Source organism: Mustela lutreola, chromosome 11 (assembly GCF_030435805.1).
Source record: "Mustela lutreola isolate mMusLut2 chromosome 11, mMusLut2.pri, whole genome shotgun sequence".
NCBI classification, from domain to species: Eukaryota; Metazoa; Chordata; class Mammalia; order Carnivora; family Mustelidae; genus Mustela; species Mustela lutreola.
In genome coordinates this window covers 24,696,783-24,709,181 of record NC_081300.1, presented here as the reverse complement: position 1 = coordinate 24,709,181, position 12,399 = coordinate 24,696,783, and the positions used below count along the sequence as shown (strand labels likewise).

Here is a 12,399-nt window from a genome sequence, read left to right as displayed (position 1 = left end):
AAGCACTTCATAAATCTGAAGACAGGCACACCATTTCTAAGTCAGATTCTTGCGGAAACACCTACCAGAAGGAAGAGAAGGAAGAAATGCTAAGGCTTCAGTAAATCTCGTGGAGGGACCTGCCTATTCTGTAACTCTGAAACTCTACGCAAAGTAATGGTAACTTACCACTTCGTGAATTGATCTATTAAAGCCATCATCTTCTGTGAGGATCAATAATATTATAAGGGCCATATACACATGGTGTGAATTTCTTTCTTCGACATGATACAGAATCTCAAGAATTGGTAAAACCTATCAAACAGAAATTTTAATTTACTATTTCAATTACTTTAAGACAAATGTTTTCAACCTTTATGCTTTTATTATACACCATTTTAATTTACTAGTTTTAAGTTTCTTTAAAGAAAAACGAAAACCACACAAACCAGCATACGCCTGAAAGTATTTTCCCCACATATAGCTCCAACACCAGTAGAGAAACCAATCCCCCTGGATGACACTGTGTCATTGTAAAGAGTGGGTCTGCAGAGACCACTCATGCCGATATGTGACACCGAGTAGAAGCAGGTCTGTCTCTAGTCTAGCAGGAACTTATACACAATAATGTATTCTTACAAATACTAATGTGTCAAACATTACCTTAATAAGAAAGATTGTAGAATAAAATTATTAACAAAATCAGATCAGCTCAGCAACATTTTTTAATCATAGCCCCAATATTATAGAATAAAGGTAAAAAGACAGATAAGGACATAAGTTGAGACATTATCAAAATAATCTATATAAGTTAAAAACAAAAATGAACATATAACCCTCTACCCCCACTCCAAAAAAAAACCCCCAAAACAAAACCTGTTAAGTGTTTACTGGTGTATGTCATCACGTAGAGATGTCTGTTCCCAACAAATTCTTAGGTACCAACATACTTACCATGGAACTTTCTTGAACAGGTGGTGTCCTGGGCTTTCTGCTTACTGCCATCATTTCCCTTAGGATACATCATGCTCAGAATTGTCTCTGCTTATTCTCACTCACCCCTCAGTAAACAAGTGTTTACTCACATGAGCAGTACACTGTTACATCTAATTTTACTACTTAAAATAACCAATGTTTCCCACAGATAGCTGGTGTGCAGACAGGTTCGCTCATCACTTATTTTGTCCTTAGTGTCACTTTGACATGGAACATACTCTTCAAATGAATTCTAACATTCCATGTTAACTCAGTATTTTATCTTTAACACTGAAAAAATGGCCACCAAATCCCTGGTAAATCCTGCTGTCAACCTGTAAAACCTGGTACAGAGGAAACATTCCTATTGTCACCAGCAAGCTGCTGGCTATTTAGGGATGTTCACAATTCTGTTAACGTATAAATAACCCACAGGTATCTCTATAGAATGTATTTCAATTATAATATTAACACCTTGGTGAGGTAAGGTTACTTGCCACTCACAGAAACATTTTTGTTTAAACATTAGTTACAAATGGAAATCCGTGATTCCCTACCAGAGTTTTTCACTCACATAATAAAGGAATAGTGTACATGTAAATTGCTATCTGGTAGAGGTGCCCTAAAGAAACTCTAAAAACACTACCAGAATTGAGATCAGGCAGACCTCAAGCCTAAGCTTTCCAAAGGGATGGGACACATGGGAAACCAAGCTTAGCCATGTTCACCAGGAACTTGCTGTGACTGGGACTAGCTACAGGCAGTTGGTGGGTGGACATTTAGCATCTGAAAAGAACCACCAGGGTATAAAAACTTGAGAATGGTGGCGGTGCTTCCTCAAGGACTCCATCAGGCTGGATCCTGGGCAGGGAGAGACCTGGAGGACAGGGAAGCCATGTGCCGTGTCTCCCACACTATAAACTTGATAACCCCGTCTGTACCTGGTGGCACCTTTGCAACCAGGCAAACATACCTTACCCTCCCGGGAAAAGAAACTACTCTTCAAAAGATTAAACAATACAGAAAGTTTGAAATGTGTAGTGTGATACTTACAAGATTTTCCATATCTGTGCGAGCCAACATGTATGTTCTAACATTACTATTCTGATGGAGCAATGTGTACAAGAGGAGAGTTGCCTGGTCAGATGTCTGCTGTTCACAAAGAGCTGTGTACAAACTGTTGAAGTTAATCTGGAAAGTGTGTGGAATTGATGAGGGGAAAGGACTGCTGTCTGGAACAGAGAAACCACAAAATTTTTAAAATATAATGTTAGGATTTTCTGGACCATGCGTCATGTAAATAAGAAAAACACTGTTCACATCTAACATTCATTTCCCATCAACTTGGTACGTCACTACATTTCAGATTCAAAATTTCAATTTATATTTTAAGTTTTACTTCAAGAACTAAACTAATGGAAAGCATGGAGCCTAGAGTTGAACATACTATTGTATAACTGAAATTTGCTGAGAGAGTAGAACTGAAATGCTCTTACCAAAGTAAAAACAAAACAAAACAAAACAAAACAAAACAAAACAAAACAAAAAAAAAACCCCGAAACCTGGGACAGTTTATTTCTCTATACTATCTAAACTGAGGATTTCCAATGACTAAATATATGTGCAAATACTACTTGAGGGCAACTTTTTATCTTTAAAAAAAAAAACAAGTAAACTAAGTCACATACTTTGACTTTATTAGGATTTGTGCATTGATATAGCTGAATGAAACTGGCTATAAGAACACAGGAGGAGCTTAAATAAGCAGAGCTACAGACCCAGGCCAAAGGTGCTCTAAGAGATATAATTTAAACATGGCAGCTTAAATTTTAAATTTCCTTCCAAAAAGGAAGGAAAGACAGGTCCATGGACTTGGAGAAAAATATAATCTTATCAGATAAAACACCAGAACGTGATAGCACAACAAGTTGATATTTTAATATCTTAAAAAGAACCAAGACTTTTTGAAAAAAGAGACAGAACCACTAGCAAAAAATAAATAAATAAAAATAAAATTTTAAAGCCACTGCTTTAGCGTCTCCAAAAGCTTTACTCTTACGGGAAAGAAATGGGTGCCAATACCATCTTTGATAGCACAGTCCCATACCTCTCAGATTCTTCTAAATTGTACATTTGTGAGAATTATCTTATATGTCTTCAATTTTATTACAAAATGCCCTCACTTTTCCTCCTACATTTAAAATACAGGTTATTTTTTCACTAACACTGCATTTTTGTCAGTTGTTTTATGTGACTAACTTATTTTTGCAAAGGATGGTGAAAGGAAGCCTTGCAGGTAATCTGTGAGTATGCAAATGACTAGAGCATCTATAGAACTCTCAGTGGAGGAAGATTCTGGAAACGCTATGCCTCATTACGAAGTAATGTGTTCAGCAGCTGTATACACCTGGCTGCAAATGGAATATGTGTGTTGTGTGTCTCCATAACATTTAAATATTACTAATTAAGAAGTGACTCCATAACATTTAAATATTACTAGTTAAGAAGTGATATGAACTAAGTCATTATACTGACGGCTTTCCATGTATTATCCCTTATTTAATGCATACAGTGATCATGCCATTATTTTGACCAGTTCCACAAAGGATGAAATAAAGGCTTATAGAGATTAACTTTTCCAAGATCAGTCCCAGGTAAGTTTTCACTACTCCATTACACTGCTTCTTAAAATTATGGCAATAATATAGTGACGTTGTACTATAAGAAAAACCCACTTAATTTTTATAAGAACCCTGTGAGGTAGAGATTATAACTCCTGCTTTACAGATAAAGATATTGGTCTTTAAAGAATAAAAAATGGGATATTAACCCAAGGCAATCTAACCTTAAAGTCAATGTTCAGAATCATTGCACGAAACGATCCACCAGAAAGATGGCTATTCCCCAAAAGGTCCAACCTTAAAAAGTAACATCTGGCCTGAGCATCAAAAGTAACAATAAATACCATATACTGAACATTTGGTTATGTTGTAAAATGTGAGCTTATTGCTTTCAAACATTACCTTGCACGGTACTTATACAAATCCTATTAGGTTATCCCCATTTTACAGACAAAGGCCAGTGAGGCCTGGATGTTAAGCAAACTATGGGAGGCCTCACAGCTCTGAAGTGACAGAATTGTGGCATAAACTTAGATCTGCTTGACTCCAAAACGTGCTCTCTTAACCAGTAAGCCATGACAGAATGATAATGGAAATAGGAAAGCATTCTCAGATACATGAGTTTTTCTTTTTTTCTCTATCAAATTGTTAGAGACTCCCTATTATTGTTTTCCTCTACAAATAATAATACTAGTTGGCAAATGTACCCCCAGCTGGCACACTCACACACTAGTAAGAAACATGCATGAGAACTCTGGAAAAGAACATACTAACACGTATCAGAAGTTTAAGAATGTTCCTACACAATAACTTCACTTCACTTCTTAATTAACCCATCTTAATTACACAAGTGTTCCATAAATCTTGAAAATCTAGCTACTGTATTAATTTGACCTATGGAGTATAATCCCCCCCTTTTTTAATGGGGTGTAATCTTTTGATTAGAGATTATTCTTTCAACATGGAACTAGCTACTCAAGCTCTACTTCAGGGCAAGCTAAGTTTTAGAAATAAGTTTTGGAAATAAGTTTTAGTGGAAACCAGCGAAGCTCACGTCCTTATTATCTGTCCCTGTTTTTGTGCTTCGACAGCAGAGGTAAGAGGTAGTGACAGACAATGTATGACCCCAAAAAGCCATCTGCTCCTTTGCAGAAAAAAGTTAGCGGAGTTCTAATTTTTAGTTTTAAAACTCTAATTGGAATACAGACTTAAATGAGAAACTTCAAACAACCTGTCATTTGGAGTTTTCTGGTTAGTTCCTATCTCTAATAGGTAAGGACAGGCAGATCCAAATTAAGCAAACTCTGTCTTGGTTATCTCTAGATAAAAATATAAATTTAAATGGATATAAAGAATCACAGTTCTCATCTAAGATTTATTTGACCTTCCTGTGAATACAGACAGAAGAGTCCGTTTTTCTCATCTTTAACCAACATGAAAATATAAAAATTGAGAATCATCTTCACAACTATAAAAAAAATAAACAATATGTGTAAGCAATACCCTCTTTCCTCATAAGAAAGAATATTCAGGGGCTCCTGGGTGACTCAACTGGTTGAGCATCTGACTCCATTTCAGCTCACGTCTTGATCTCAAGGTTGTGAGTTTGAGGCCTGTGTTGGGCTCCACGATGAGCGTAAAGGAGGGAGGGAGGCAGGGAATGAACAAAGTAGCACAAACCTTGCGTATTCTTAAAGGACATAATGGCTTGTCTGTAGGGGTTTGGTGCATCTGCAGCATCAGTCAGGTTGGCCAGCACCAGCAGAAGCAAGAGACTCTGGTTGGCCAGAGGGGAAGACAGTTCTGGAGAGGCAGCTGCTTTGCTGCCCACACCACCCAGTGTGAAGACAGTCCAGAGGCCAGCTTGAGAAGAAAACACACAGTTAAGATGTGCTGGGACTAGTAAGATGGATGTACATATTTCTGTATGATATTCTATACTTTTAAAAAATTCTATAATTTTTTAATTCTATGTTTTTTAATATTTAAAAGTTCAAAATAACACTTTTCAATTATTAAACTGAAACAAGTTCATTACTTGAAAATTCTCATATTGCCAAAGGAGGTAAAATTTTTTAAGACTACCACTCCCTACTCTCATAATTCCACTTCTACTTCCCGTAGATAACCACTAATAAGACTCCTATATCTTTCTAGATTTTCTTAATATAGCAAAACATCTACATAATTATAATAAAATTTCATGTACAATTTTATACCAATATCTTTGAAAACTTAAGCAAAATATTAAAATATCTAGGAAGATACCAAAATTGGCCAAGGACAAAAATGTGAATGGACAAATAACCTTAGAGGAGTGGGAAATGGGGTCAAAGAGCTAGCCCTAAAAACTAAATCAAGTCCAGATGTTTTACAAGTAAGTCTACCAAGCTCTCCCAGTACAGACAATTCCCGTATTATCTAAATAGCTCCAAAGTACACAACAAGAGGCATATTCACACAACTCATTTGCCAAAACCTGAAAAAGGCTCCTGATAAAGAAACTGAGTAATGACTGCATTTAAAACAAGAGGGCACGGACTGCATGGAGCACTGGGTGTTATACGTAAACAATGAATCATGGAACACTACATCAAAAACTAATGATGTACTGTATGGTGACTAACATAATAAAAAAAAAAAGATTAAAAAAAATAAAAAATAAAACAAGAGGGAGAAATGCAAAGTAGATGAAACCTTAGAGAAAAATTTGTTAAAAGAACAAATGCATGATAATCAGGAAAGTTTTATCTCTGAAATGAAAGAACTATTCATCATTCTAGAAATATATTAATTTACAGGCACACCTCAGAGATATTGCAGGTTTGGTTCCAGACCACAGCAATAAAGCGAACAGTATTGTGATAAAGTGAATCAAATGAATTTTTTGTTTTCCCACTGCGTCTAAGAGTTATGTTTACACTATATTGTAGAAATGTCTCCAGGACAGTAGAATTTAGTCATCTCCACAGTATTTAATTATAAATTATGTGTATCAAACTTGAGTTGAGAAAGGCTTTTTCTCATACAGAAAACAAAATTCAAGAAGATAAAAAAAAATGGTAAGTTGACTACTTAAGATATAAAATACTGAGATGTGATTAAATATATCCTAAACAAATAAGAGAGAAGAAAGTATCTGCAACATACAAAACAGAAAAAGATATTTATTTTTAAAAAGAGACCTCCTGTAAATCAGTAAAGAAAGCCAACAACCCAAAATAAAAGTGGGAATTAAATATTCAAAGCAATAAAAGAGAAATTAATGTGATAATAAGGTCATCCAAGAAAACAAAAAAAAATTTGTTTTAAGATTGTAACACAGATTGGTAACAATATATAAGAAAATAACCAAAAGTGAGAAATCAAAGTGGTACCAGATTTTTTAAGGATATTTGGCAGTTCTCCTGGAAACTAAAAATGTACTCCCCTATCAACCCAGCATTTTTTTTCTTATACTAGAGAACACTTGAACAGGCACACAAAGAAGCATGTATAGAATATTTAATAGGGGCGCCTGGGTGGCTCAGTGGGTTAAAGCCTCTTCTTTCGGCTCGGGTCATGAACCCAGGGTCCTGGGATTGAGTCCTGCATCGGGCTCTCTGCTCAGCAGGGAGCCTGCTTCCCCCTCCCACCGCCTCTGCCTGCCTCTCTTGTGATCTCTGTCTGTTAAATAAATAAATAAATAAAATATTTTTTTTAAAAAGAATATTTAATAATGTTTATAAATATCAGATAACAGAGATAATGTAAATGTTAACCAACAGTAAATGGTTACAATAAGCTATGGTTTATCTATACTATGGAATACAGTATGAGTTAAGATATCTACATATAAACAAGGAAAGATCTCTAAGACATACTAAGTTAAAAAAGAAAAAAAGACAAGCTGCAGGAAAACTGAGGCAATAGTTTAAAAATTACCCACCAAAACTGTGTGTGTGTGTAAATACTAAAGACAAAAACAAAATAAAATCTTTAAAAAAGGTGGGGAGGCGCCTGGGTGGCTCAGGGGGTTAATCCTCTGCCTTCAGCTCAGGTCATGATCTCAGGGTCCTGGGATTGAGCCCCAAGATGGGCTCTCTACTCAGCGGGGAGCCACTTCCCCCCTTTCTCTCTGCCTGCCTCTCTGCCTGCTTGTGATCTCTCTGTCAAATAAATAAATAAAATCTTAAAAAACAAACAAACAAAGAGGAAGGACTCCAAAAATCAGACTCTTAATTACTGAGAATGAACTGATGGTCACCAGAGAGGAGATTGGGGGGGGGGGGGGGGGCTGAGTGCAAGAGGTGAAGGGGATTCAGGAGTACACTTGTCACAAGCACTGAGCCAAGTACAGAACTGCGGGACACTATACCACCTAAAAGTAGCAGAACACTGTTAACCTTATGGGAATTAAAATTAAAACTTAAAAAAAAAAAAGGAAAAAAAATTTTTTAATTTAAAAAATAAAAAATAAATAAAAATAAATAATTTTTTTAAAAACCCAGGAAGGACAAAGTATACACCATATTGGTAACAGAAATTACCTCTGGCATGGAATTCAAGAAGGACGTGTGCTTTATTTGTATACATTTTTTGTAAGAAGAATATAACCATTTAATTATTTAAAAATAAATGTAAAACAATAAAATTAAACAGAACACCACCACAGACCCCAGGGATATATGATTATGTAGGACATGGAAAAACTTCATTAGTATCTCATTAAGTGAAAATGCAAATCACAGGACAGCTATATACGCACACAAATAATATGCCCCCTGGTTTTTAAAAAACTGTAGCTACATCCCTCTGCACGTGAAGGCCGCGACAGGTGGCTGGCAGGGTAGGCTGCTAATCGCAGTTAGCTCTGGCCACAGGCAAGGGTGAAGGGCACCTGAGGAGTCTCTTAACTTCTTTCCGTGTTTCTTCAGTGGATTGCTCTTCTACAACATGGACGGATTCAAGCACAACTCTCAGTTAGGAACGTGAAAGAAACAAGCGAGGGAAGAAGAGTATTCCCTGGTCACCAGCCCCAGAAAATGTGACATCCTGCACACTGGGGATGGGAATGTAGTTCTGAAAAGCTGAAGAAGCACCTCTGACAATTTTGGAGGGATAAACACCAACACATGAACACTGAGCAGACCTGAGAGGGAGGCAGTGGGCGTGATATTTTAGTCTTTGTACTCGGTTAGTTTCTTCTTATTATTACTTATTATAACGAGCAGATGGCATTTATAAAGAACACCTTTGTGGGGAAATTAAGTGTTTTTGTAAAGAAATTTTAAATGGATGGAAAAATAAGCAAAATTGAAAAATGTTATTTTGCTTCAACTAACATAAGCAGATACTTTTAATTTCTTCTTTATGCCGACAGTTCAGAGTGAACATTTATTCATTCCTTTCTAATATTTTACATCTTCACTTGAACACACCGTACAAAACGACCGCACAGATACCTGACAATTTATCTTTTCTTATATGATTGTGGTCCTGCAAATCCCCAACTTTTTCTGTGAGTCAGTGGAATGCCTACTATTTACTCTGAAGAGGCTGTTATTGGGGGGTGGGGGGGTAGAGAGGATGAAGAATCTTCCTGACCAAGTTTTGGAGGTCCTACAGGTGTATACTGGGAAGCTCAAAGTGCGCAGCATATTCAGTATAAACCTTCAGTGTAGGCACAAGCAAACTTGAGGCCCAGCAAGAGAAGTGAGGGGAATGATTTTTTTTTAATATAGGATAGACTTTAAGATGATGGAGACAGAAGAAAAATTTCTGTTAAGCACTGTTCTCCCTGCTTTTCATTAGGAAAAGCCAGGTATTTGAATAAAAATTATCAACTGACAACTGATTATTATCCATCACAAATTTAAATTTATTCAAAACAGTCTTCGTGAGAGAGCTGAAAAACTTGAAGCATTTCATAAGAATCTCAAAATCATTTAAGAAAGTCCAACCAGCCTCCAAGTATTATTTGCTTTGGGACTGATTTGTTGTTTATTATAAAAACTTTCCAGTCCCTTCCTTCCACTCAGAGTACGCTCCATGACTGTGTACCCCTACGTCCACCACCTGTGTGTTCCAGGATCGCAAGCAAAGAAAAACACAATTAGGAAGTTCAATCTGCAAGAAAAATGATCATGAAGTGCTCTCCGAGGTAAAAGAGAAGTGGCTTTTTGCTTGTTTTGGGGATTCTCTTCAGAGCTGCACATCTTCATGACTAGGAGAAGAAATAAGAGCTGCCTGCCACTGGAAGAATTTCACAAAATTCTGAGGGCACAACTTCACTCCCCCCCCCCCCCGCTTCAGGTTTCCCCATGCTGGTGGAGAAGCCGCATATAATGTCAAATTCTTTATTTGAGAAGCTAGCACAGGCCAGCCGGCCCCCACCACACACAGCCTCCTCCCTTTCCCTGGTAAATATTACTGCGAAGCTGCCTTTCCTTATAGGGAGAAAGGAGGCAGCCTGCCATTGCCTACATTGTAGTTTAAACTGGCCCATAATGTTGGACCAGAGTTCTTCCAAAAAGTTCGTTTCTTTTTGTTGATCCAAGCCTCTGATCTATGACCCAAGAATCTTAGTGGCATTGCATTTTCCTGTTGGCAAACAAAATTTCTCTCCACCAGAAAAATAAGGGAAAGTTACAGTATATTTCCTTCTGTTCTAAAAAAGCAAATTAAGGATGGTCTCCCAAGTTTTTTAATTGTATCCCTCAGGTCTTCCAAATAAACTCTTAAAATAAAATTGATCTAACTAAAACCAGAAAGTACTGAAATCAACCAAAAGAACAAATCTGGTGTTGTTGATTCAATTTTTTTTTAAAAATACTAATACAAAATTACTTATTCTTAACAATAAAAATGGGAGGAAAATACAAAGTATGACAAACAGAAACATCAATAAAATAATCAAGGAAAAAAAGGGGTAAACTCAAGCTTAAACTTTATTTTATTAAGCCAATGAAATTAAGGTAAACTGCTATTTTTTTATGTTACTAAACATGCTACTTGCCAAACTAAAATTGATCTCTTACATCTAACAAATGCATAACATTAATTATTCAATTGGAACTATACAAAAAATAGTGATACTATACCATCTTTGGTTATAAAACCAATGCTAAAAGGGACATATTCATACATTTGGACCTATAATATTATAACGAACCAGGTATCAGGAAAAAATTTAGGAGAAAGTAGGTCAACTGTTAGAAATATGTATGAAAGTTCTGCTAGAGACATTTCAATCAACACAAGTAAAAGACTATAATCAATCAGTAAGTACATAGTAAGTACCTATGAGGGTGAGGCACTATGGAAGTTACCAAAAGTATAAAGAATAAAAATAAAAGTCACACTTGGCCTCTAAAGAAGTTAACAGCAAAAAGAGAGGATGAGCAAACCACCACAATCCAATTTTAATTTTTAATTTCTGTAATGGTCTAACAGGGGCACCTGGATGGCTCAGTCAATTAAGTGCCTGCCTTCAGCTCAGGTCATGGTCCTGGGATCGAGCCCCGAGTCAGGCTCCTTGCTCAGTGGGGAGTCCATGCCCCACTCTGCTTCTCCCCTGACTCGTGCTTGCTCTCTCCTTCTCTCCCTTTCAAATAAATAAAATGTTTAAAACAAAACTCATAACTCTTAAATACCTATGCATTACCTGAGCTATATGTAAAATAGTAAAACAGTAGGAAAAGACAATGCTACCCATAAAGAAATGGAACATACATTCCAGGGCAAACCCGGGGTGGGGGGGAAGCCAGCTACTTGATCCTAATACCACACTCCCCTTTTCTCCTTTTTATTAATAACACCCTGGGACTGAGCTGGGCAGGACTACATTTTCTGGTCTTTCCTGCAGCACACTACAGCCATTTGACTAAATTTCAACCAACGGGATATGACTAGGAGTAGCATATGCAGTTTTTCGGTCATATCCTCAAAAAGAAATTATTTTCTCTTCACATCCTCACTCTTCCCCTGGGATGGAACCAAGGCTTATGAGAGGCATACAGATTCAACTCTGTCCATGAGGACACCACCCAAGGGGATGGCAAAACAAGACAGAAGGAACTCTGGTCCCTGCATGACCTCAGGACGTAAACCTGCCTACACCCCTGGGCCAGCTTAGAGTTTTGTGACAGAAATGTAAACCTTCTATCTTGTTCAAGCCACTGGTATTTGGCCTCTAATGAAAAGCCAAACCAATATCCTAACATAATTATGTGTTGTAACATTCCAGAATATTATTGCTTGGTTTAGAGACACTTTTGTTTTTAACAAACAATCATAATTTTAAAAAAAAATTCCTTGCACAAAATTTTTTAAAACTTTTACAGGTGAGTGTAGATTCATATGTTCTTATTAAAAAAAAAAAAAACAAAACAATATAAGGGCCCCTGTGTAGCCATCACCCATTGTTCTCTAATGGTAACATCTTATGAAACTATAGTACAGTATCACCACCAGGGTAGGACATCAATATAGTCAAAACACAGAACAGTTCCATCACCAGTTAGGAGTATCTGCAGGGAAAAAAATACTTATCTGATGATCACTAACTTTAAAGTTGATTTATTTTGGGGCACCTGGGTGGCTCAGTGGGTTAAGTTGCTGCCTTCGGCTCAGGTCATGATCTCAGGGTCCTGGGATCGCGTCCCGCATCGGGCTCTCTGCTCAACAGGGAGCCTGCTTCCCTCTCCCTCTCTCTCTGCCTGCCTCTCTGCCTACTTGTGATCTGTCTGTCAAATAAACAGATAAAAATCTTAAAAAAAAAAAAAAAAAGTTGATTTCTTTTAAGGGTCGCATACCAATCACGCAGGAAACTCGCCATCCCCAG

At 37.0% G+C, this 12,399-nt stretch overlaps 1 protein-coding gene across 2 annotated transcripts in view; it reads right to left on the bottom strand.

Annotated features, from left to right (window-relative positions):
- DYM (dymeclin) overlaps window positions 1-12,399 on the bottom strand; it is a 332,798-nt gene that overhangs the window by 198,489 nt on the left and 121,910 nt on the right. For both annotated transcript variants that reach the window (XM_059140168.1, XM_059140169.1), the window contains exons 9-11: window positions 5,256-5,438; window positions 2,008-2,186; window positions 169-294 (exon numbers count right to left, since the gene is read on the bottom strand). In XM_059140168.1, coding sequence (XP_058996151.1) covers window positions 169-294; window positions 2,008-2,186; window positions 5,256-5,438 — 488 coding nt within the window. The remainder of the gene's footprint in view (window positions 1-168; window positions 295-2,007; window positions 2,187-5,255; window positions 5,439-12,399) is intronic.